Source organism: Rhamphochromis longiceps, linkage group LG6, assembly GCF_057381845.1.
Source record: "Rhamphochromis longiceps isolate RC_006_pf linkage group LG6, R_longiceps_female_GT1.1, whole genome shotgun sequence".
In the NCBI taxonomy this organism is placed as follows: Eukaryota; Metazoa; Chordata; class Actinopteri; order Cichliformes; family Cichlidae; genus Rhamphochromis; species Rhamphochromis longiceps.
The window spans coordinates 29,314,013-29,339,533 of record NC_140562.1 but is presented as its reverse complement, the minus strand read 5'-3'; the positions used below and the strand labels follow the sequence as shown (position 1 = coordinate 29,339,533).

At 38.6% G+C, this 25,521-nt stretch overlaps 4 protein-coding genes across 4 annotated transcripts; 1 reads left to right on the top strand and 3 right to left on the bottom strand.

Moving 5' to 3' along the window:
* Positions 1 to 6,188: 6,188 nt before the first annotated feature.
* Positions 6,189 to 6,959, top strand: LOC146668236 (sialidase-3-like). The gene is made up of 2 exons (XM_085408832.1): positions 6,189 to 6,236; positions 6,339 to 6,959. Exons 1-2 carry the CDS (start codon positions 6,189 to 6,191, stop codon positions 6,957 to 6,959), a joined length of 669 nt encoding a protein of 222 aa, XP_085264958.1.
* A 3,131-nt stretch (positions 6,960 to 10,090) lies between these two features.
* Positions 10,091 to 11,206, bottom strand: LOC146668235 (forkhead box protein D1-like). Its single transcript, XM_085408622.1, has one exon. It carries the CDS (start codon positions 11,130 to 11,132, stop codon positions 10,215 to 10,217), a length of 918 nt encoding a protein of 305 aa, XP_085264748.1. The 5' UTR covers positions 11,133 to 11,206; the 3' UTR covers positions 10,091 to 10,214.
* Positions 11,207 to 12,622: 1,416 nt separating this feature from the next.
* Positions 12,623 to 19,888, bottom strand: zglp1 (zinc finger GATA like protein 1). Its single transcript, XM_085408621.1, has 5 exons — positions 19,650 to 19,888; positions 16,279 to 17,754; positions 16,059 to 16,171; positions 14,313 to 14,406; positions 12,623 to 13,627 (listed from the first exon to the last, which is right to left on the bottom strand). Exons 1-5 carry the CDS (start codon positions 19,658 to 19,660, stop codon positions 13,495 to 13,497), a joined length of 1,827 nt encoding a protein of 608 aa, XP_085264747.1. The 5' UTR covers positions 19,661 to 19,888; the 3' UTR covers positions 12,623 to 13,494.
* A 651-nt stretch (positions 19,889 to 20,539) lies between these two features.
* fdx2 (ferredoxin 2) lies at positions 20,540 to 23,267 on the bottom strand. The gene is made up of 5 exons (XM_085408620.1): positions 23,072 to 23,267; positions 22,686 to 22,737; positions 22,000 to 22,106; positions 21,826 to 21,913; positions 20,540 to 21,712 (listed from the first exon to the last, which is right to left on the bottom strand). Exons 1-5 carry the CDS (start codon positions 23,256 to 23,258, stop codon positions 21,556 to 21,558), a joined length of 591 nt encoding a protein of 196 aa, XP_085264746.1. The 5' UTR covers positions 23,259 to 23,267; the 3' UTR covers positions 20,540 to 21,555.
* Positions 23,268 to 25,521: the final 2,254 nt, after the last annotated feature.

Here is a 25,521-nt window from a genome sequence, read left to right as displayed (position 1 = left end):
ACTGAAGAAAAGAAAAGAAAAATATAAAAAGAATAATTTTTATTCAGGTGTGTAGATGAAAAGATTCATATGTATATGTGCACGACTTAAAGCGCTAAGTGTTGCTTTGTATGTAAAAATCTTTATTTGCTTGTTGCATGAAAAATGAATAAGAAAACTGAGAAGCTTGTAGGATTAACACTTTAAAAAATACTTTAATAAATTGAAGGAAACAAAACAGTTTCTCCTGTTTTCAGTGAGTATTAAACATGGATGCTCAGTTTAAACAAAAGTTTTAATCTAGTTATTCACTCCTTGAAGAAAACATACCTAATGTTGCAAATATCATATTACAGTTTTCGCCCGTTGCTTGAACACATTTTGCAAAACTTCGCTCATTGTGCCAAAACTCTAAACACAAGTGAACATGACACAACACTGGGAAATATACCATTCACATTTGTGCCAAATTGAAACTACTCTCAAAACCTAAACTCTGCTGTCAAAACCTAACATTTCTTTGTCAAAATGTAACTGTTGACAAAATGACACATACTTGCATCATATGCAAACACTTACAGATCAGGGGGAACACACTAGTCTACTTTATATAAAACACTGCAGTCTTTGATTTTCATCGTTTATTCAGAAGGCATATTTTCAGGAGACACATTTTCAAACAACCAAAAAAAAGCAAACAGGCCTACTCAATATTGTACATTGCAGCACCATGAATTCAGATAAAGCAAAAAAACAAAACCATAATACAGTAATAGCAAAAACACTATACTGTAAACGCAAAAAAATCATGACAATTGTGCATACGTGGGCTCATGGATCCCGCCGTCTGTTGGGGTCTAGCCACAGGACATGCGTCTGATGGTGGTGATGCTCACATGGTTTATGCTGTTGAACACTTGCCTGTCTGCAAGTTTGTTTGTTTTTTTCTTTTTTTACAGCTGCTAGGACACATTTCACAATACTTAGGTCACTTTTGCAAAACTCTTCACACAATCCTCCTAACTGACCGTCAGCTTGGCAAAGCAGTTCATTTCACATTCAAAATGCACTACAACTACCAAAACACTTTATCCAGGTCTCAAATAAACTCATTCTTCCAGAACACTAGCAAAGGTTGACAGCCGACAAACACACTTTGTCACCCACAAAACAATGACCTAAAAAACACTAACAACATGTAGCATTACAGTGTTTTCTTGTGTAAAACAAGGACACATCTCTGTTTATAATTTCAATGTATGTCACTGGAATGAATCAGACATCATGCAGAATTCGTTAATATTTGTTTATGTATTTTTATTTTTTTGCACCAAGTAATCCCAAAATACAAGAATTTGTATACACACCATCCACTGATGCACATACAATAGTAATGCTAATCTACTCTGTCTTCTCCATTTGGCCACAGGTTCTCATCCACATCACATCTTGTGTCATCTAGAGCAATACACCTAGGCATCCCTGGCAATCTTCTGCTGATATGTCCAGGCATCCAGCATTCATTGCATCCAGGAGGGACATTTGATCATGTGGATGATGGTCGTAAACCTTCCACCGCCATGAGGAAAAGAATTCCTCTATGGGGTTGAGGAATGGAGAGTAAGGTGGGAGGAAAAGAGACTCCATTCTGGGATGGGCTGCAAACCACTCTGACTGCACGGGAGTGATGAAATGCCACATTGTCCCATACAATCATAAATGTTGGCTGATTCCTTCTCTCCGCATCCCTTTCCTCACCTAGCACAACCCTTCCATAGAGATCATGCAGGAACGCAAGGAGCCGTTCAGTGTTGTATGGCCCAATTAGTGGTCTGTGTAGCAGCAGTCCATCAGTGGATATTGCTGCGCACATTGTGATGTTGGCACCCCTCTGGCCCGAGACATTCACTGTGGCTCTCTTCCCAATCACATTCCTCCCTCGTCGCCGTGCTTTGGCCAAGTTGAAACCTGCCTCATCCACAAAGATGAAAATGTGGTGTGTTTGCCTGCCTTCAATCTCCATGACTCTCTAACATAAATCCACATGGCAACATAAGCTGTTACAGTAGTAAATTTGTATAATTGTCTTTGTGTGTTTGGTTTTGTTCAAAAACAGATCTGTATTTTATTCTGATCTTACTTGGACATACTGGTTCCTGAGTTGCTTGACATGTTCAGAGTTCCTCTCAAAAGGCACAGTGTACAACTGTTTCATCCTGACCTGATGTTTTTTCAGGACTCTAGAAATTGTTGTTACGCTTACACTGTGAATATTTGCAAAAGTAACGTTGTCTGCCAAGACTCTGTCTAATTTCAGTGAGTTTTATCCCATTGTTTCTGATGACCATATCAACAATGGCAGTTTCCTGCACATCAGTGAACATCCGTCCTCTCCCTCCTGTGTGAGGTAACCGTTGAGTCCTAAGCAGAAATGCAACAACAATTACACAAAAGCTTATTTACTTCTGAAATGTGCAAATGCCCTTGCAGAATACAAGTTACCTGTTGGTTTGCCGGAAAACTCTAGCAATAGATGCCACTGTAGAGCATTGCAGATTTGGCTGCACTCTCTGACCAGCCTCTCTCATTGAGTGACCATGATTTACTACATGATCAATTACAGTAGCTCTGATTAGTGATGTGACGTTCTGTATTGAGGCTCCGAAGCTTGTGTCGAGTAATGGAGGGGGCGTTTCCGCGATGCACGTATCGAGGCTTGCTTCATTTATGGGAGGAGCTGAAAATGATGACGTCCGAAGCCTCGCTGCCCGGCTGTACCACGTGACTGGTTCATGAAGTGGTTCGAACTTTGCCGCGAGATGTGACAGCGATACAACCCCCCCAGACTTCAATCAAAATGTGGGTGTTTGATGGAGAGCTGCGGTTAGTGAGAGTTTGGAGGCAGTTTGGAGGTTTATGAGAGTGAGGAGAGAAAGTCAGGAGAGAATTGAGGCAGCTAAGAAGAGGAGGATGTCCTCCCCTGTGTGGGAACATTTTGATCTTATTCCTCCCAACAAGGTATTTCTACAGAAGATGTATTTTCATAATACTGATGGTGCAATACAATTTAAGTTAAGCTGTATTTACTTTTGTACAAGGTGAAGTGTTTGCTATGTGCCAGGGAGCTGGGATATAACAACAACACCTCATCCATGCTTAGGCACTACAGAGCTTTGCATGAGAATAAGGGGAACAGCGATTGTGGAGCAAGACCAGGTGAGCCATCAAATGCCATGATAATAATAGCATGCCGTAATGTTACTAAATGATATAACAATATTATACAACTGTAATAAGTTACGTGTGTGATATTTATATTTGTGCTTTGTTTTTGTTGTCTTTCCTCAGGAGAACAATCTCAAATAGATGAAGACCTGGTTAGCATGGTGATTGAGGACTCCCAGCCATTTAGCATTGTGGAGGAAAGGATTCAAAAGATTTGTTAAATCATTAAATCCTAGCTATGTTCTCCCCACTAAAGGTCATAAAAGCAGTGAAAATTTAGTTTTTACTGAATAAAATATGGGCAGGACTGACGCCTCAGTGTGTAGCTGTCCATACCTCAACGTTACAAAAGCACAACCACTGTCCACACCCCAACCACACCTCACCTCACAGTAAATGATCATTTCCATTTTAAGCATTTCCAAATAATCATTTTCCATACTGCCACTATAAATATACACAGTATACTGCATCACTACAATATACATGTTTTACACACTCCTTTTGTTGTTGACATTTACAGGCTGTGTGCAAAAGGCCACACTCTTCAAATTCATGCCAACTAATATTTTTATGTCCAGTAGGTGTCCTACTAGAGCAAATGAAGCTTCAAGAAGCTTTGCGCTGGGGTGAACCAATTGGATGAAAAGCTTCAGTGCTTCATGAAGCTTCATCTGCCCATCACTAGTGCAAAGCAGTTTTTGTGCTTTTAGTTTTGCAAACTCAGTGAGTGGTTTTGCTATAAGTCTGAATAGTTTTAAAGATTGTGCTACAGGAATCACAGTTAGGGTTTAAGCATTCAGAAAAAACTGTAAGACTTGGTTCTGCAACCAGAGGAGCCCCTGCTGGCCATTAGACAGAAGGCACATCAGGAACTTGGAGTATGTTTCTCTCCTGAGAGCTGGAGATGACATCCATGTTTTATAAATACAGTGAAAGGGCAAAAAAAAAAAAAAAACAATGCTAAGGGAAATGTTAGATATTAAAAAAAGAAAAAGAAAAGGAAAGAAAATTTAAAGAACAAATTTAAAAGAAATGTCCTTCCTCACAGAATCTGTAACAGTACAGATATTTGGTGTCATCCTTCTGAAAGTGCTCCAAGGATCCTTTGTGCTGTTTATCGAGAAAGTGCAGCAGTTTGAAGGGAGATGTGCGAAACAAATAAAGCTATAAAAATCCTTCCTTGAACAGGATTCCCTGTTTCCTGTAATAAACGAGATGAAAGGTTAATCATATTCAAGACTGAATAAACAGTAAATTGAAATTATGAAATAAGTAAGATTTTGACTCACTAATTTCCACTCCTTCGATAAACTCTTCCACTTGCTGCACAGATGTATAAATGAAATATGAGTTTGTGGCCCTGCTGCTGTATATCATCTGTCTCTTGCAGGTTTTAATGGAAGGGGTCTCCTGCTTGAAATGCTGCAGCATATTTACTGTCACAGGACTCACATCTCAAAGGCTCCTCCTCAGACTTTACCAGCTGACTTTATTGGGCTACCATGAAATATACACACACTTTTTTTTTTACAAGGGCTGAGAGTGTGTGTGTGAGCTGTAGCCGAATAAAACTTAGTAGAACTGAGTATGAAAAGCAGACTGTACTCTGAGGGTCATTTCGGTTGAAGACGAATGGTAAAAGACCATTTATGAGTCACATCAAACTTCCTAGTAGAGATTACCTGTCATGGATCAATATAGAAACATGGTTCCTAAGAGAAACTTGTGTATTACATCTTTTCATCTTAAAGATATGTAAACGTGTAAACAAAGCTTCAGTATTTGTATATTCTGATATATTGAAATACCATAAATAATTTGTGTAGCTTTAGAATTAAAGAGTTTAACACTGGGTACAATTTTAGAATAGAAGAACAGACGATTGCTGAGATTTTGGTGCAAAGTTTGGGTTCATTTACTATTTATAAAGACTGTATGGATTGGGACAAATTTGTTAAAATGTCCCACTGATGCATGGTGCTGCTTCTTTTATTTACGAACTGATGCCATCTCTTTTAAACTGATACCCCTACCATAGCCTAATACACATGGGTGTACATGATGTGTATGAGAAGACAAGCAAAAGCCTTTTGGTCTGTGTAGAGAGCACTGTAATCACTGGTATTCAAACAGATCGTGCCACTTTATACTGATTACTTGATATTCGTTGTAGTTCCAGTGATGAAGAGGGCAGTACACGTCAAATAATGCAGTATGATCATTGCAAGATCAGGTAAATGTGAAATGACAGAGGTTCATGGTGAAAAAGACCTCAGTTCAAATTACTGCAATGCTCACAGTGACAAAGGCTCTTGACTGGAAGCTGTCAGTAATTATAATTAATTTTAGCACACTTTAATCTGCTGGGAAGCTTGTGTAAACAAATTCAGACTGGCAAGGAAGTGTGGTGTCCTTTCCAACTCAAAATGAAAGTGCAAATACAAAAAATGACCCAAGCCAGAACTTGAACAAGTGGCTGCTTTTCACACATCCAACCGGTAATGCTTAATTTATGCTACCTGGGTTGTGTCTGTTTGCTGAGGTAGTTGCCTACACAGACGGGTTATGTTAATTCTGATCTAAGCTTGTTTTCCGGAACCACCTCTTTCCTTGGACTTGGCTTTCTCAACAAGGGGAGACTTCAGCTCACTGAAATGTTAATAATTTCTTCAGAAAATGAAAAGTCACACTGTGTACAAACCAGCCTTATAAAATCCCCATCAGACAAACTTTGACAGTCATAGAGATATAACCAGCAAGACCTTTATTACATGGTCATTTTGCATGCAAGGACACCAACCATGTTCACCGTACCTTTACCAAAAGCTCAGCTGCAGAAGCAAACTCTTTTTACATCTAATGAAACTGCTGGAAACGTTTACAGGATCCCTGCTCTTCTGTATGAGAGAGAAAGTAAAACTTTATTTGCCTTTGCAGAGCAGAGGAAGACTTCAGATGATACCAGCGGAGAAAAGCTGGTTATGAGAACAGGAAAGATCAAGGAGGGATCCTCTAAGAAGACGGTTGGGGTAATAGTGATAATCAACCATTTCAGTTCTAAATTACTTGTTAATTACGCTCCTGCTTTAAACTGTTCTGTTTTGTTTACTCCTGAACAATCTCTCTTTTAGTGGTCAGAGCTCAAAGAGGTGGAAAAGGCACTTATCAAAGGATACCGTCCAATGAACCCCTGCTCGGTGTATGGCAAGGTCAACAACAAACTTTTCCTGTTTTTCATCTGTGTTGAAGACGCTATCACTGAAATGTACCAGAAAGAAAACTGTGACAACCGGACCCGTCTCTGCTTCATCACAAGTGAGGATCTCGGAGAAACCTGGAGCGATGTGATCGATTTGACGGACGAACTGAGTGAAATAAAAAACTGGTCCACATTTGCTGTTGGGCCAGGCCATGGTATTCCAGCAGAGAGTGGTCGACTGATTATCCCAGTTTATGCTTATACTTCCTTTTGCTGCAAACCTTGTTTCTTACCAAACAGTAAATCGTATGCACTCTCACTGTATAGTGGTAGTCATGGCAAAAACTGGAAATTTGGTGAACTGTTTAATACGGTATCAGTTGAGTGTGAAATAGTTGAAATTTCCAAAGACCACATCTACTGCAACGCCCGTAATGTGGGCGGCTATCAAGTGGAAGCAGTCAGTGATGATAATGGAGTTAAGTTCAACAATCTCCAACCTGGAAACAAGCTTGTCTTCTTTATGCAGCATCCAATAAGAGTCCTGCTCTGAAGGCATCGACATGCTGCCCGTGAAGTTTCTCTCATGCACAATATCAAAGATGCAAAGTCTTCATAATTGCTGCTTTCAGCTTTAATTTCTTGGTAATTGGAACAAAGATATACTGCCTCAGTACTGCGGTATGTACTACAGTACTTTGGTATCAACATATTTATTATATGAAACATAATTAGTTGACTGGAGACATTATCTTATAGGTGATGCAGAAGTTTATGTTTAATAATAGATAAGTGGAAGGGTTGCAACACAAAGGGCATCCAGAAAAAAATCTGTGCCAAATCAAACAAAAAAGTGGCTAACCTCCTCCTCATTTTCATTCTTATCCTCCTCCTCCTTCTTCTTCTTCTTCTTCTTCTTCTTCTTCTTCTTCTTCTTCTTCTTCTTCTTCTTCTTCTTCTTCTTCACATAGACTACATATACACTTATGCCAAAGGTGTGTGAAGTACTGTGTGAATCCTCAGGCTGAACATTCACGTCGTGTTACCATTGTAGTGTTTTGAACCACATTTGACTAAAGAAAAACTCATGATAAATAAATTCATACCTTCATTTACTCAAAAGAACTTAAATTGCAAAAGCAACACTTGGGTAAGACTGGAAACAGGAGACTGGGAGCATAAACTGATCGGGAAAGTGCAGTAAGGTCATGCTCTCTTAAGACTTTTTGCAACCAGAGGAGCCCCTGCTGGCCGTTAGACAGAATGCCAAGGAAAATGTGCATCAGATCTGGAAGGAAGGAAGGAAGGAAGAAAGAAAGAAAGAAAGAAAGAAAGAAAGAAAGAAAGAAAGAAAGAAAGAAAGAAAGAAAGAAAGAAAGAAAGAAAGAAAGAAAGAAAGAAAGAAAGAAAGAATTGAAACTAAATTTCCACTTATTGAAAGATGCCACAGAAGCTTTAGCAGTGCAGATATTTGCTGTCATCCTTCTGAAAGTGCCGGAAATATCCTCTCTGCTGTTTATCGAGAAAGTGCAGCAGTTTGAAAGGAGACGTGAAACAAATGGAGCCATAACAATCCTTCCTTGAACAGGGTTAGGAGTGACTGAGGGAGAGCAGCCAAAAACAGGACAACAAGGACTATTTCTGTGGTGTTCTCTCATCGCGTGCTGTTGCTGTGATCACATTTCATGTCCAAACCCACTTTGTCTCTTACTGGTAAAAAGAACTGAGGATTTATGGAGCATCACAAAGAGCCTAGATGATTATTCATTTATTTTTACTGCAAATATTAACATCACTTTCTTTGTCCTCAGCGAAAGCCTGTTGCAAGAAACAAAAGAGAAAAGGAGATGAAAGGTTAATCATATTCAAGAATGAATAAATAGTAAATTGAAATAAGTAAAATGTTGACTCATTAAATTCCACTCCTTCAATAAAGTCTTCCACTTGCTGCACAGCTGTAGCCGAAAAAAACTCAGTAGAACTGAGTATGAAAAGCAGACTGTACCCTGAGGGTGATTTTAGTTAAAGACAGATGTTAAAACATGGTAAAAGACCATTTATGGGACACATCAAACTTCTTAGTAGAGATTACCTGTCATGGATTCAGAAACATGGTTCCTAAGAGCAACTTGTCCAGTCCATGTTGATCACATTCTTTCATCTTCAAGAATTTAAAATCATGAGCAAAACTCCTGAAATTTGTAAAACTATTATTTTATTTCACAAATACTGTAAATTATCTGTGCACCTTTAGAATTAAAGTGTTCAACCATGAGTACAATTACAAAAATAGAACAATAGATGATTGTTATAGATCTGAGTGTAGAGGTTAGGTTTATGCACTCTTTATAGAGACTATGCATTACTAATATTGGCAGGATATGGAGGAAATTTGTTCTAATCTCTTACTGACGCATGGTGCTTTTTATATGTCAGTTTTATATGTCAGTTTAAGAACCAATGCCACCATTTTTCAAACACAGCATACACGCAAACATGCCTTTTCTTTTGATGAGTTGCACATTTGCAAATTAAATGGTTAACTCCTCTCAGACCTACAATAATGAAATGGTTTATACATATTTCTGCATTTCTCTAGAAAGAAAGTGCCAAAGGGCCTTTGATCTTGATAATTCTGCACATTTTAATCATAATTGTTCCTATTTTGCTGTGTGTGTGTGTGTGTGTGTGTGTGTGTGTGTGTGTGTGTGTGTGTGTGTGTGTGTGTGTGTGTGTGTGTGTGTGTGTGTGTGTGTGTGTTTGGATCCGAAGCTTTCTTCTGGGAAATCAGCCATCCTCCACAACTCATCTCTGCATATCAAACACCACGGAGAACTTCTAAATAAAGACGAGGCATAACTTGTAATAATACCCAGCAGCCCGTTGATTGAGTGAATCTAATATTCTTGCTGTGTACAGGCTGGAGTACACCACAAAGCAAAAACGTGACTATTAGCTCGCCTGACAGAAGTGTTTTGAAAAATGAAGACGTGGTTTTAATAAAGAAGGCCTGGTTTGCAGTAGGATGTGAGCGAATATATATGCACTCAAACCGGCCAAAGCTAAACAGAAAAGGGAAGGATAACACGTGTACATGCCCAGATGTCTTGTGTTCTTTCATTCTCTAGGTAGCAAACTAGTCACCCACCACAAAATAATCTAAATAATCAAAATAATCACGACACAACACCGGGAACTGATCATCCTGTTCTTCAGATAGATCGATAGTTGAACTGTGAACGCTGTAGGCGCAGACTGTGGGTGTTCAGAATAATCAGTGTATTTAAATTATTTAAACATACGTATTCTTTTATCTTAAAATGATACAAAATCAAATGGCCCATTTGCCACACAATGATGGATATTGTCATTAATATTTGTATAAGCCTAAACAGTCTCTTTATGATTTATCATCGTCAAGTAAAATTAAGAATATTAAACTTATTTTTTTTAATTTCTCGTTGTTTTCACAATTTTATTTAAAATCCTGCAAATTTGTCATTTAAGTCTAGACTTTAGTTGTATTCAGTCGTAAAAAAGATTTAAAATTAAGCAGTAATAATTAAAAACATAGCTGAATGCATTTATATGAACCGGGTTCATTTGATATGGTCTTTTTAATCTTATACACATTCCGGTGTAACAAATAATTGTAATAAAAAGTGCACACACGAAATTAAAATGATCCATTTTATTCCAAACACACTGAAAGATTTTAAAAACATCCGTGTTGAAAGCATTTACTTCAGGGAATCAGATTCAGTATTTGGTAGCCTTGTCGGTCTCAGTGCAGGCGCACATCATTAGATTAAATTAAACTAGACGAAATCTTAAAGATCCCGTCGGGAAAAGCAGGCAGCTGCGAAAGAGTGAAGTTGGGTATCATTCCGTGGAGTGAAACGGGATGCAGGAGGCAGGAGGTCGGAGGCAAAGATCGCACAGCGGCGCAGCATCCGGCGTCCAAATGTTCCAAGTTTTGACAAGAAGGGAAATTTTTGGAGAGGATCGAGGAAAGCGCAGGTGTGACGTTGCTTACAGGTGGTCTGTTGGGGATAACCCGGGACTCGAAACCACTTTCTAGATCCTGATCTCGGTACAAATCGGGACTCTGGAGACTAGAGACCACCCTGCGCACTCCGAGGAGAGGAAAAACGGGCATCAAAGTGAGCTCCTGCGCCCTGGAGCCTTTCATCGGTGCCAAATATAAACTTTGCCGCTTAAAGCGTTTCCTGCGACGAAGAAAACTCCCATTTTCAAACATATCCGCCGACATGGGATCCAGAGTCCAGTAATTCCCCTTGCCTGGGTTCCCGGGTTCCCGGGGCATTTTGACAAAGCAGTCATTCAAAGACAAGTTGTGACGGATTGAGTTTTGCCACGAAGGGAACTTCTCCCGATAATAAACAAAGCGCTGGCTGATAAAATCGCATATCTCACTGAGAGTGAGCCTCTTTTTGGGGCTTTGGAGGATGGCCATGGTGATGAGAGCGATATAAGAGTACGGAGGCTTCACCGAGGCAATTCTCCTTCCGGGACCCTCCTGCAGTCGGACTTCAAAGTCGTCCTCTCCCTGCACGCCAGGAGAAAAGGATGAAGGCCGTCGCTCCAAGTCTACATTACTCTCCCCGAACACTGATACATCTGTCCTCCTCACAACTTCTCTGCAGTCCGCCTGGCCCCCCACTTCAATGTCCGCCTCATCCATGGGCTTGTTGTCCAGCGTCATGATCCGGACTGTCCGGTAGGCCCCAGCGGGCGAGATTCAGTGCCTGTCTAGGACAGAAAGTGGAGACCCCCTCGTTTCCTTTCATTCACAAAAAAAAGTCGCGCATCTGACTGCATCCTGACTTTTGAGCCTCCCACTCCGAACTTCCCCCTCCTCCTCACGCAGTCTGTTTTAACACAGCTGCAGGTATCCACAAACCTGAAGCTGTGGGGGGAAACACTTTATTTAATCAAAGATAGAGAAATTAAACGATGATACTGAAGGCGTGGTTACACTAATTACACTAACTCGTGCATATTTTCTCCAGTGTATACACGCTTTAACTATAGTTGTTTGTTTTTTAAAAAAAAAAATAAAGGTCTTATTTTTATTCTTTTCTTCCTTCTTTATATGTTGTTTTTTTACTGTTGTGTGTTGCTTTCAAGTACATTTAAACTGCACGTCCATGATGCATATTATTTATTTATTAAACTTTTTGGGGATCTACACAGTTTTCTGACTCAGTAATCTTTGCGTGTGTACCGATTAAGTTGTTCTTTTTCTTGGCTATTATGCCACTTCGTGTTCTTATTTATTGTACCCTTTTTGTGTACAGAACTTTGCGACTATAAAAAAAAGACTTAATACATTTCATTTGCTAGATTTGATGAATGGTATACATCAAGCAGTAAAACAATGCCTTCTAATTAAAGTGAAACTGCAAAAGCAAAACAGAAAAAGTATTTCGGCCTTAACATTGTACAATAGGGTTGGAGAGCCAGGCTTAGCCATTTTATCTACTATCTGCTAATTGAACAATTAGCCTTATTTTATGTACCCATAATGTTTCAGCAACAATTAAAATGAATAAATCTCCACAGAGGCCTTTAAGCAAACGTAACTGAGTAAATGCATAAGGCTCGCCTTTGAACTGCACTCCAGTATCAGAAGTACAAAGCTGGACAGGCTGCCAAGTACCATAAAATTTGATTTGTGTACATTCATTCATTATTGATTATAGCTGATGTTTAAATGACCGCAGCAGGTGAGACGTTTTGGAGCATGTGTAATGTAAAATAAGAGCAGGCATATGAATTTCATTGAGCTTGAGCTCTCTTTTATGTCCTTGGCTTACATAGCGCTCATTTCCTTCAGTATTGCTCTTTGCTGGATGGTTTAGCACAGGCAAGAGAGCCAACTCAAGAAGACGTAATCCATTTTGAAATAATAGCTGCACTGTATCAATCCGTGCGAGGCCACCCACTTGGCCAGCAGGCCTGTAGTGCATGGTGGGCTGAAGGAACTGTGGGAAGCCTCATTACTGAACCTTTCTTCCCTCTCACTGTACTTTAATTTGATATGTGCACCCATTTGAAACCAATTTATCATTTTACAGTCACTGCAATACTAAGCTAAATTCTTAAATGAAGAACGGGGAGACACAGGTTTGTTCATGAATTTAATACAAACAAAAACCCATGCAAACACACACAAAACCCCTTTTCCCCATCTCACAGAAACCAGCAATACTAAGGAAATCTACACACCGATTTAACAAGCCAAATAAAATAATGCTCAGAAACAATGGCCCAAATAAATACCAAAGAAAAGTGACCACTTATTACAACCACAATTAGAAAAAACAACAAAGACAACAAAATAAATAGCTTGATTTAACTTGTTCAACTAAATGCATCTGATGAACTTAGTAACTGAACTGTCGCTGTCAGGATTAGGAGCAGTAGGAGTGTTTTACAGTTAATAACAGTGAAAAGCAGCACTGAGCTCAGGGCCTGTACAGAAATAACTTTCTATTACAGCTGTCGGGTACTACTGACCATTATATGTAAGCGACACTGAAGCTATTTCGATGAAAAATTTCACGACTAAACTTTCCACTGAATGCGTCACTTTCTGACAGTGGTCCTTCAGTATCCCATTTATTTGTATAAAGGATTCTCAGCTCTGCTACAAAGTCTGTGCGTCCTCAGTATATCCCTCTTGGTGAAAAAAAACAAAAAAAAAAACAAAAAGTAAACCTTCTAAGCTCCATCACACATGCTAAATACAAATTAAGGAGCAGAAATAGGATCAGTACAGAAAAGACTTTTTTCTCCATACAAATTTAAATGTTTTACAAGTTGTTTTATTATTACTTTTTTTGACGCACACAGTCATAGAGGTAAATGTGTACTATTGTCTGAGGTACAGTGCTATAACAGTAAAACGAATTTAAATACCTTGAGTCAGGTAAGAGGTAGTCATATCTGTAGTGAACTGTAAAGATTTACGAGAGCAGCGAGTATTGTTTCAAACTGTTGTGTGCGTCTGTGCAAAGCTCTGTCACATGTGGGCATAAAAACCTGTGATGTGTGCAAGTTCCCTAGTTGGTGTGTTTCCGCTGAGCTGAGGTCAGCCTCACAAAGTTTCCACACTTGAGGCAGCACGAGTTGGAGTTGCCCTCTTTCCGAGGGATATGCCAGCAGTTGACACAGCGCACCCTGTACTTCTTATACCTTCAAAAGTAAGAGAAAAAAAATGCAGTGGTGGTTCAACTATTTGCCCTTTAATGCTCAGGTGCATAAATGCTATTTAGTCAAATTATCATAGGCAGATGACTGATTTATAATAATACTACAAGGCATTTTACAAGCATGGACATTTAATACTTTTCCAAAGTAGATTAGCTGCACATTCTTTTGAGCCCAGCACTACTCCTTATTTCCAAAGCTAACCTGTGTTTATTTCTGAAAGAGAAATTATGAGCCAGTGAGTACTAACATACCGTTTCATGCAATCATGAGATTAATGCATTAGTCTGGGAAGTCATGCATGAAGTAAAGTTTCTGTAAGGTGCAGTCAGACTCTTGTGAGAATGGAAAAAATAAGTTGATCGTTTCTGTTGTTTGTGAGGCCTGAACTTGTTTAACTGCACAGTGTTGTGGCAACTGACTGCTCAAAACATGATGAAAAATGCTGGCAAAATAAGTAAACATCAACACAAACTGATTTGGAACAGGTTTCCACAAAATACAAGTTAGAATATATTAATTCCTTTAAGCTATAATTCAACATCATCAATGAGGACTCAAAGAAAATTTTAGACTCTGTTAAAAATCACAATAATCCAACTGATTATTGTGATCAGCCCTAATGCACAGCTTCAGTGTTTAAGACATTGAATATTGAATATCGAGCTACCTTATCCCACAGGCATTGCACAGTGGAGTCCCGTCCTCGGCATCTCTCCACATGGGGGTCTTCCTGGTGCAGCATGATGCACAAACTTTACCCTCTAGTGAAACAGAAATGAAAGATTAAGCAAATAGCAGTAAAACTGAACTGAGTGTGCTTAAATCACTTATTTCCAAGCATATTTTTTTAAAAATCTGAATTAAGGAAGTGTTTTAATGCAACCAAACATTGCGACTACATTTGCAATAATCATTTAACCTCCTAGGACCTGGTGTCCACATATGTGGACATCACATTTTGGGTTGTCTAGACCACAATACTAAATTTTGCTCTACAAGGTCCTGATATCCTCCTCTCGGAAACTACATCAGGTAAAAAGATGATTCTTTATTTTTACATTTATCAGCTCCCAATCAGCCCAAATAGCAAAGAGAAATAAAAAATGCATGCCATGAAAGAGTTCAGGTCTTAGGAGGTTAAAGATACATTTGTAATTTTACGCCTCAAAAACTTTATTGAATTATTAAACAATAACCGACTCCAGACAATAACCTCAATTGAGCGAAAGACATTTATATTTTTTAAAAATACAACTACAATCTAAAACTTCACTGGAACATTTATACTGCATTTTCTGTTAACTGACCAATATATGAGAACAAGGCTGCATATCTGTCGAGAAGATTGGCTCTTTGGTCTTTAAACGCTGGAAATACAGCGCACTGACATTCCCACTTTACCAAAAATGAAACATAAGCAAATGTCAAATAGTTATAGATTTGTAAAGAAACTTTGTATAGGAGAAGAAAAGATTTGAAAAATTATGAATGAAATTGAATGAAATTAAAGATATGAATGATGAAAAATTATTTAGAGTATTTTTTAATAGTGTTAGCACTCAGATCTTTACCTGATGATAAGTACATTTATTTAAAGTTGAGCTTATTTTTCTCTTGTCTTAGCTGACATTCACGTTCTGGTATTAAGTTATTTAAACCACAACTTTCCTAAACTTGTTTGAAACAGTCACACCTGTCTGACCCTGTTGAGTTACATATTTCTAAGGTGGTGGTGTCCTCTAGTGGAGATTATGGGTATCACACACACAGGCACTTCTATAACACTGTAATGCTGCAGATACTTTTATTTATAACTCATAATTAATTAAACATTAAAATATTACAATTACTTAATATACTGTATTTTACATATTTTATTTGTTCTTACAAAAAGTTATATATTTTTATTTCCAATATTAATATATTGGGATGTTTTGCTGAGTGTTTCACCATCTGGGGTTAGTTTAGTGTTGTATTCTGGATAAAGTCTCCTAAGACAAAATTTTCTAAGACACACTTTTGGCAAGCACAAAAAAAAAAAACTATTTCTTCCTCATATTAATTTAGTTAAAGTTGAAAAAATGCAGTGTGTCTGTATTAGATAACTAAATAAATTTTTTACAAATCCAGTCTCAAACTGTGTTAAGACTGAGATGCCAACATGACCTGTTACACTTGTTCAGAATGTCTTTAATTTAATGCACATTATTATATTTAAAAAAAACTAAATAACATTGAAATATGCTAAAAAAAAAAAAATTGTACTTTGAGCTTAATATTTAACATTGAAAAATCTAATTAAAACAAGCAAAATACTCTGTAAACTCTTCTCTGCATCTTCTGTTAGATGATCCAGGAAAAACAGTAAAATAAACGAGCAGCTTGCTTGAGGACATAGTTAGGGGGTACTCACTTAAAACACTGGTTGTGTGGCCGTTCTCCTCGTCTGAGCTGCTAGTTTTAAATGATTTCTGTGATGACCGTGTCCTCAGCCTGGGTTTTCTCACACTCCTGCAGAGTTCCTTGCTGTTGTGGGTACACACAGATAAAACACCAATAATGTGAGAGGATTTCATGTAAGCTCCTACCACGTTTTGTAATGCATGGCGTGTACCGAAGATGTGTTTGTCTACCTGTATCGTGAAGTTATGAGAAGCCGACACTGTTCCCTGCTTTCGTCTAGCTCCGTGTCCATCCTGAATGTCACTCCCTGGAAGTCTGGGTCTTGAATATCAACACTACGACTGGGATGAGGCTGTTTTCTAGGAGTCTTAGTTCTCCACTGGTGCGAAGATGAACCGTGATCCTCCTTTTGCATTGTCCAAAGTTCTGCTTTGGATGGTGCAGAAGATTTTATCGGGGCAGTTGGAGGGGTGTCTCCATCTATGGGGGCATCTGCACATTCATCTGGTTTTGAACCGAAGAGAGAATTCTCTGGAGCGCTGAATGTAAGTGATGGTGATTGTGAACAAAGTTGGATGGGGCTCAGAGGAGGCAGCCTGCCGTCACATTGGGCTTCCACAGATAAAGTAAGATTTGCATTAATATCTAGTGACAGTACTGGCTTTGATAGAGTAGTACAAGTCTCATCATCTGAATTACAAGTTAGCTTAGTATTAAGACATGCATTGTGTGCTTGTGATAAAGCATATTCAAAAAAGGGTGCATTTAAAATATCCTGTTTGCTAGAAGAACAACCCTGCTCACACTCCTGGCTGCACCCAATTTGTGTGTTGACAGTGAAGTTAACTTCTGTTTTGTTCTTGTGTTGAGGATGCAGAGATGCTGTTGTACTGTCTCCTGGCAAGTCTGCTCTGTCAGTGTCTGTTGTCTCAGCAGTTTCAAGCTGAACACCCATCTCGGAGTCTTTCACACAGCACTGTAGTTTAAATCCATCTCCTGTGGGTCTTCCTGTCACTTTTTCATCAGCACTGACAGAGGGTGTGATTTCTTGTCTCTCAAAGAGACGAGGAGATGGGCCTAACATGCATTCACCACTTAGAGTGTCACTTTCAATTGCAGCTTCTGTAACATCTGGTGCTGCAGTGGATAATGTGACTGTTGAATAGCCTAATTTTGTGGCAGATGAGGCTGAACTTGGGTCTAACACCTCAAGATTTTCCAAATGAAGCAGCTTTTCACACTGCAAGTTGATCAAGCTCAGCACTTTCCAGGGACTATTGCGTTCACACTGTGATGTAGTTGTGACATTGCTGCTTTGACACTCCTCATTTACCGTTTCCAGCTCATTACATGGCAGCGAACAAGACAAACTATGGTGGCAGGAACCATTACAGGTATGAAATGAATGTGCATCGCCTTCCTTTTTCATTTCTAAAGTATCCTGGACAGAACTAGCAGAGGCTTCAAATGAATGTGGACCCTCTTCTTTTTTAATTACTAAAGGATCCTGGCTATATGTCTTAATCTGTGATTCACTGGGTAGATCCGAGTCTGGGAAACTGTTGTGGATAGGGGATACAAGCTTGGAAACTTCTTGGAAAAGGTAGAAGAGTGCAGACTGGGGTGAATCGTGTTCCACTTTGCTCTGGTTTCCCTGGATAAAGTCAGCTTGCATCCTTGATTTCGTACTCATACTGAGGCAGAGTCTGCAACATGAATAGGAACAAATAGCTTTAGGACTAGCAGAGGTAAATCTGTGCATGTTTTCCCTGTACTTTCCCTCTAGTCTTCATCTTTTCTCTATTACAAAATATTGTACCTTCAGCCCTTTACACCTCTGACATGACAAATATGCTTCCTACCACAGGTCATTGAAAGATATTAGTTTCTATCAATAGTCCACAAGCAACAAGTTGACTGCAAGCAGCTAAATATTTTATATAACGTAAAATAATAGCATAGTGTCATTTGGCCTAAATATGTGGGTCATATAACTGGAAGACAATTTAGGGTTCAGAAATGGTTAAATTGGACGCTATGTAATTTTCTGTTGCGTATTTAAGGAAAAACAATTTATTTTTAATAAATTATTGACCATTAATAAATACTCAATAAATTTCAAATAAACAACAGGTTGAAATCTACCTTGCCCAGCTTTTCAATAGTCACACTTTTTTGTAGTAATTTCACTATTTAATTTCAAATTTTTATTTTTATTTATTAATTTTTCTTACATATTTTTAAATACACAATTCATATAATAATTAAGTCTATTACAAGGAAAACAGATTAAAAAGATTTCTTGCGAGCTAAGAAAGTAATTTATAAACATGTTATTAAAAATGATACAGTAACCGTATAATATTACACAAGATTAATTATCAAGATAATTATTTATTTCTTTTATTTATACATTATGTAATACAAATGACAAACAAATGACATAAATACTCATGATCACAGAAATGCTGTTTTTTTATACACACATTCTGCTCAGAAAAAGATACTAGGAGTCAATTGTAAGACTCAAAGTCAAGGAGGTTCTTTTGGTAACACTGGGTAACAGGGTTTTATTAGAGCGACACATTAAATTTGGTCAGAAAAAAATGTAATGTAAAAATTATATTAAGAGGTCTGACATTTGTCTACCTTTGGTGTTAGCACCGGAGTCAATCATTCATCACATCTTCTTTACTGTCACTAACTGTTTTTCTCTTCCTTTTCCAGACAAGATAGGCGCAACACTATTTTAACTGTTATATTTGGATCAATAATTTTTTTTATAAATTACATTTTGTCGCAGAAAAAAAATTGTAATTTACACAGCAAACGTATGTTTTGGTATTTTGTGCATAGATTAATGCACATAGGTGAAACAGAAAATGTCATGCCATTGCAGAATGGTCCATGCATGCTACTTAAGGCTATCCTAAAACTGAGCTAATGCGGCCAATTATATGCATGCAGTTACAGCAGATAAGCTAATGCTATGTTTGTTTTTGTATCAAAAAACAACTTTAAAAAAAATGTAACTAGTTCAACTCACCGGAAAGACTGTAACAAAACTTTTCTGTGGCGTTTAAACGTGTTTGGGAACGTCAAATGTTGCACTTCCTGCCTTCTAGAACGTCGAGTAGCCTAAATTTTTCGCGGTCGTCGGGCCGTCGCGAGCGCAGCAGCAAATCCCACTAATATTACGTTAATGCGTTAACATGAATGCTTTTAAAATTAGTGACTTTTTTCCTCTTACAGGCCATGGATTAACTAATGCCTAAAAGTTTCATCAAAAATACATAATTCTACAGCGCATGCAAGCAGATCTACAATTTAGCATTGTGATTATATTTAAATAAACTCTGTAGGCAATGACTCACTTCATGTAAACTCAGTATCAGATCTCAGTAAGCACCCGTCATTGCATATTCCGAACCATTATCTTTAATCGTGCATCACCTTCACCTCCTGCCATAATCGATCTTTGTCTTCTATGTTTTTGACCTGTGATGGCCTCTAGCTAACAGTGTCTTTATCATGAGGCATGAGATGAACACGTTTAAAACTCGTGGTGTAACTCTAACTACAAGCGTTCAGCCCACTTTACCTGACATTCATGTGGAGTACCAATCTCGACGCTCACCCGTGATCTTCAATCCGTTGTCAAATAAAAAATTAAGCGTGTCGATTTGCTGGGGAACTCGAACCACTGAAGCTGGTTGCTATGACTGGATCAGATTCTGGGGCCAGAAGAAGGTACGCGGGTGTTTTCCGTTTGCTAGATTACAGCCTGTCTGGGTATAAAAGCTTTGACACTCCTAACTCCTGTTCATTTTGTAGCTACTACTTGCCTGGATACGCGAGTGGAAAACCCTTTTTCTTTTCCCCGGCAATGACTGTTAGCTAGTCATGCAGCCAGTAATGATTATTTAACTGTTGGTGAGTCAGTGATAAGGTCAGTATCGTGGCCTTTGAGTTGTTATTGTAAGGTTGCTGGCTAAAGAGTTAAGGTCATCACCAGGTAACCAACTTTGACAGGGGGCTATCTGGTTGAAGTCGTCATTTCACTTTTAACAACCTATATTAAAACCTTTCACAGATGTGCATTTGCACTAGCAGTCACACACATGAGGTTATAAAATAAAATGTGCACAAAAGCAAGAGCCACATTTAAATTCACCACATGCGTGACGGTTGCGAGTTGAGTTTTTTTTTTTTTTTTGCACTTTGGTTCTTTTTAGCTCCAAATTCATAGGGATACTTCCTGAAGTCCGACTTGCATTTGGCTCAACCACTCCAACCTCACTATCCTTCCCAGTTATGCCATTTTCTGCAACTGCTGCAGAAGCACTGAGCTTTGGTTAACCAATTAACTTCAGCTTGGGCAGCAATGACCTGGGTGACTCAAGTGTTTCAAGTTGTTCATCAGTCGAATTCAGCTGAGGGGGCACAATGACCTTTTTGGGAAGGCCCAGGTAATGAGTGCACTACTCAAAATAGCTTTTTAAACTGATTTTATTGCACAACTTAAAACATTTGTATTTCATCAGACATAAAATACACAATTCACTTGTACGTAAGTTGGACAAGTACAGTAGACTTGAGTAAAAGGTAGATGTGGTAAACTTAAACTATGGTAACATGAAGATCACCAGCTTCCAAGCAGACATGCTTCCACTTCCACCATCCTGTTGTGGATCCAGCTGGACCAGATCCTCTAATCAAGCCTTAATCACTGACAGTTGCAAAGAAAACACTTTATCTGAAATGCAATTCACATGAATGTTTCTGAAATGTTTGGAGCAAATACAAAATACGTTTCAACAGTATAAATTCTGCTTTGATTTCTTAGGAGCCCGTGTTTAAGAATCAGGCAAACATGACTGTTTATGGCTTTTTTCTGTCTTGCAGAATAGGATGATTATGGCAGTGAGCATGTACTTCTACATCATAGACACAAAAATGTATAAATGAGCATGGTGCATACAAAAGTAAATGCTATGCATATATTGATAATAATGGACTAGCCAAAACAATAACAATCTTGTGATACTTGTGCGCATTTGAGCTGTAACAAGGAATGTTCCATTAATCAGCACAAAAGATTTAACTCTGTTAAATAAAGTCTCCCCCTGCAGTTCTCTTTTTTTCCAAAAAAAAAGAACAGTTTGATTGAATTGTGTCTTAAAGCTGGCCTGAGAAGACGCCACAAACCCCCCAAAACAAAAAAAACACAGGATTTGTTAAACATCTTTTCGTTTTTTAAAGTTTTTTTCCCCCCCGAAGTAACATCACCTGTGAGATATAGTGTCTGACTCTGCCTAGGACTGTCCTGTCAGTGGTTAACTGTAGAATTAGTCAGTTGTTAAGACATCTTGGGAGTTGCTACGGACTTTTCTATCCTTGTCATGCTTTTCTTCATGGTTGCACCCCCCTCCCAAACTCAACCAGTACATATGGTGCTTAGCGCAAAGCTAAAAGCTCCAATTTTTCTGAACACCCCATCTCACTTGTCAGTGAGGTTTGGGAACATGGCCATCCACGTAGAAGTTCCTGGTGACTTTGGGCAAGGTGATTTCAATCCCATCAAGCTCCGGAGTGAGAATGATCTGACATCCCAGCCTGGAGTTCTCCTGCAGCATCGGTGCCATGTCAAGCATGTCATCCTCCCTATGAATGGATATATGTGTCAGTAATAATGATTTTCTTTCGAACTGCATCACATAGATTTGTCAAACTTAATGTGACATGGTTAAATAAGATGGCACTGGTAGCAGTCCTACCTCTCTTCAGGTTCTCGCAGTTTGTCAAAATGAGCAGCACTCACATAAACATGACATGTTGAGCAAGCAAGAGACGCCTCACAGGCTCCTAAATATTACAAGACACAAATATCTCAATGACAATGGTGCAAGGATAATGGTGTTCATCTACAGTTCATCTGTAACGACCCTCACCTTCCAGTTCAATGCCATGCTTGTGAGCCAGGTAGAGGACATTGTCTCCCACTTTAGCTTTCACAGGGATCCTCTGGCCTGACCGATCTATATACACCACGTTGACACTGAACAGAAGACATCAAACTATTAAAAGCAACAAACAAACAGGTGACACAACATTTCATGTCTGTGATGCATTCAAGATTACATGAGCTATTAAAGTAAATTTGTTTTTCAAAGAAACGGACATTTATGTGTGTTTGGCCATAATTTAAGTGTTTATTCCACCATTCTCAACTTATAATATACAAAATATATATAAATAATGAAGTCTGAAAATCTATAAATGATTTTATCTATTAAGTATCAGAGGTCTATTTTTTAATCTTATCTGGCATTTTATTTATTTTTAAATAAGAATAACTTTAAATGCAACAAGAGGTCTGCTTATTTTTAAGTATGTGCTCTCAAATTAATAACTCACATAAGCACTCTTTAATGGTTTAGGGTGCTTTTAAACTGGATCCAGCCGCTGCCTTGGTTGTGAGTTTTAATTTTCCATTTACACTTACGTCTAACTTCGGCTTTAGTTTTTGACAGAAGTAGCTGTGATAACAATTCTTATTAAAAGTATTACGATGTATCCATTTATGTGCAGTTCGCCGTACCCTGTTGTTTCACAATAAAAGCCTCAGCTGACTTACACATCCTCAGGGTGCTCTGCATTGGAGCTCCCCTCCTCACTGTGGTAAAGACCTGGGGAAAGAGCAACACAGCCATCATTACTGTGAGAGTATTCAAAGGTGACATCAGCTCCTTCACTTTGATAATGGGACTGATTTACTTGTTGCACCCAAGTTTTACATCCCTAACTGGGATTGCCGAAACGAAGTTACGCAAGTGTTATTGAACCGATTTTCCAGGCAGATTACTGCTAATTTTACTGACCAAACTTGGCTGGCATCGCCGATGACTGAAACTTCATCAAGAAGAAAACTTATGAGCACTTATTCAGACTTATCGTAAACCAACAGTCCTGACAGGAAAGCCACCGGCTTTAGGCTAAATGCTAGCAGGCTGCATCACTCACCTATACTCGTCTGTAAGTGTCGGTTTATCGCCCGGAGACTATCAAAGGACCCCCTCCTTTGTAAATTAGCCACATTTTTCGCATTACACTTTAACCTGAACAGTGGACACGTGCTACAGTCCGGGATAACTCGAGAAAGCCTCAAAGTGAGTCCCATGCTCGACCGGACTGCAGCAGAGGCCGCCATGACTCTGTTTTGGTCACATGACTGCACGCAGCCAATAGGAAACGGAGCGGTGACATTTCTGCTGTGTAGAGCTGCTCTGACAGCAGAGGGTGCCCCCGCGTCACCAGCTGCACGTGAGAGAAGGCCGATTATGTCTGTGTTACAAACGTTTACACGTGGACCTAAATGAACTTATACGATAAAATTTACTGAAAGTGCTAAAAGTGGCAGAGCGCATTATGTTGAAAGCAGCCTGTGAGAGGGACTGTCTATGGTAGTCATTAGTGTTGTTGTATTAATATGTGAATGCTGCATTTTTGAACTTTCTTTTCACTGCTTATCTGTTTAACAGGTTGCACATATGAATAATTTTATGATACAGCTTACTATAAAAAGTCAGCACATAAAACTCTCATATATTTTAGAAATTGAAGTACGTATGTAATTAAGTATCACAGGAATTTGTACTGAAGTACAGCACCACGAAAAAGTCTCGAGCCATCCCTCATTTATTTATATTTTACTTTCACACAGGCAGATTTCCATGTAATTCCTTAAAATGAGGAAACTGCACAAGTGAATGACAAAAAAAAGTGGCAGGCCTAAAAGAAAACTACCCACAGCAGATGAACAGTATCGGAAAGTCATGTACTTAAGAAAGAGAAGAAGATCCAGCACAGTCCTGACACAGGACGTGAGAGGTGCATCTTGCCCCTCTGCATTTGCTGTTTGATTCAGCCTCAACAGAAATGGTCTCAGTGAAAGGGTGGATGTGAAGAAGGAACTGCTAAGGAAGGGAAACAGGGGGAAAAGGCTGAGACGGCAACAGGTCTTATGGAATGATGAATCTGAATTTGACATTTCTGGTTCAAATCGTCGTCATATATAGGATATAAAGTATCTACAGCCATCTGTAAACCACAGTGGAGACTGTCAGTTTGAGTCTAAATGATAGAATTCAGAATGCAAAAAAAAATAATAATAATTTGATCCACCATGCAAAACCGTCTGGGAAGGATCTGAGAGCCAATATAATATTTTTTTTTTAATATGAAAATGATTCCAAACATTCTGTCAGTCCAGTAAAAGCAAACTGGGACAGAAAGCAAAACACACACGCTCACACAATGGAACATGGGAGAACAGTGGTGTGGTGGTTAGCACTGAGTCATCATAGCGAGGTCCTGGGTTTAAATCCACTGACCTGGCATGTTCTCCACATGTGTGCGTGGGTTCTCTTTGGGTACTCTGGCTTTTTCCCACAGTCTCAAGACATGCAGTCAGTGGGATTAGTTTAATTAGTGAATGTGAGTGTGAATGGACTGGAGACCCATCCAAGGTGTACCCTGCTTCTTACCCTGCTTCTCCCCAGAGGCTGGACCTCAACATTATTAAAGCAGCGTGAGCTCATCTTAACAGAGAACAGAACAAAAGGCAGCCAACATCCAGAGAAGAGCGTTGAATTTAATACAAGAAGCCTGGAGAACTATTCCTGAAGACTACTTAAAGAAAGTATAAGAAAGCTTGCCTATGAAAGTACAGGCCATGTTGAGAAATAAAGGTGATTATACCTAAAGCTGACTTTCAAGCTCCCTAGACTTTTACTATCTATGTTTTTGCATATATACTCTATTTCCATTTATGTCTTCAAATGTTTCAGTAGATATTCAACAAGTATTGTCTTTCCACTGAGTCATTGCTAAAGACTTTTATACAGTTGTATAAACTAGCATTGAAAGACAATACTGAAGAACTAATACCTTAAAAAGAAAACTGACAACGTGTTTCAAATTACATTTAACCACAGGAGACTCAGTATAAACTGAAATCAACTAACGGTTTAAAAAAAGAATCGATTGAACTCAGTACAAACAGCAAGATTAGTTTGCCTCCATTAGGCACTGGCACATCTAAGTTATTATAGACTATATAGGTTTTTTATTTTACCTTCTATTTAAACAAAATGTCTTGTAGAAATACATTTTCATACACTTAGGCGCTATAAGCACATATGCAAAACATACTTCAGTGTTATAATATAAATAACGTCCTAATGTGAAAAAAAATATGGCAGTCAATTTCAATCTGTTTAAAAGAAGACATTTTATATAACATACTTATGCAACACAGCTGCAGCTTTGACTAGTCTAAGCCTATTAAAATTATATGGTTCTGATTAAGGAAGCAGGTTATATTTCAGAAGTATTAGACAGTTTTGCCCCAGTGCTTCCCTCTGTAAATGGCCTACAGTACACAACAATAAATTCATGTTTTGCCCTGTTCT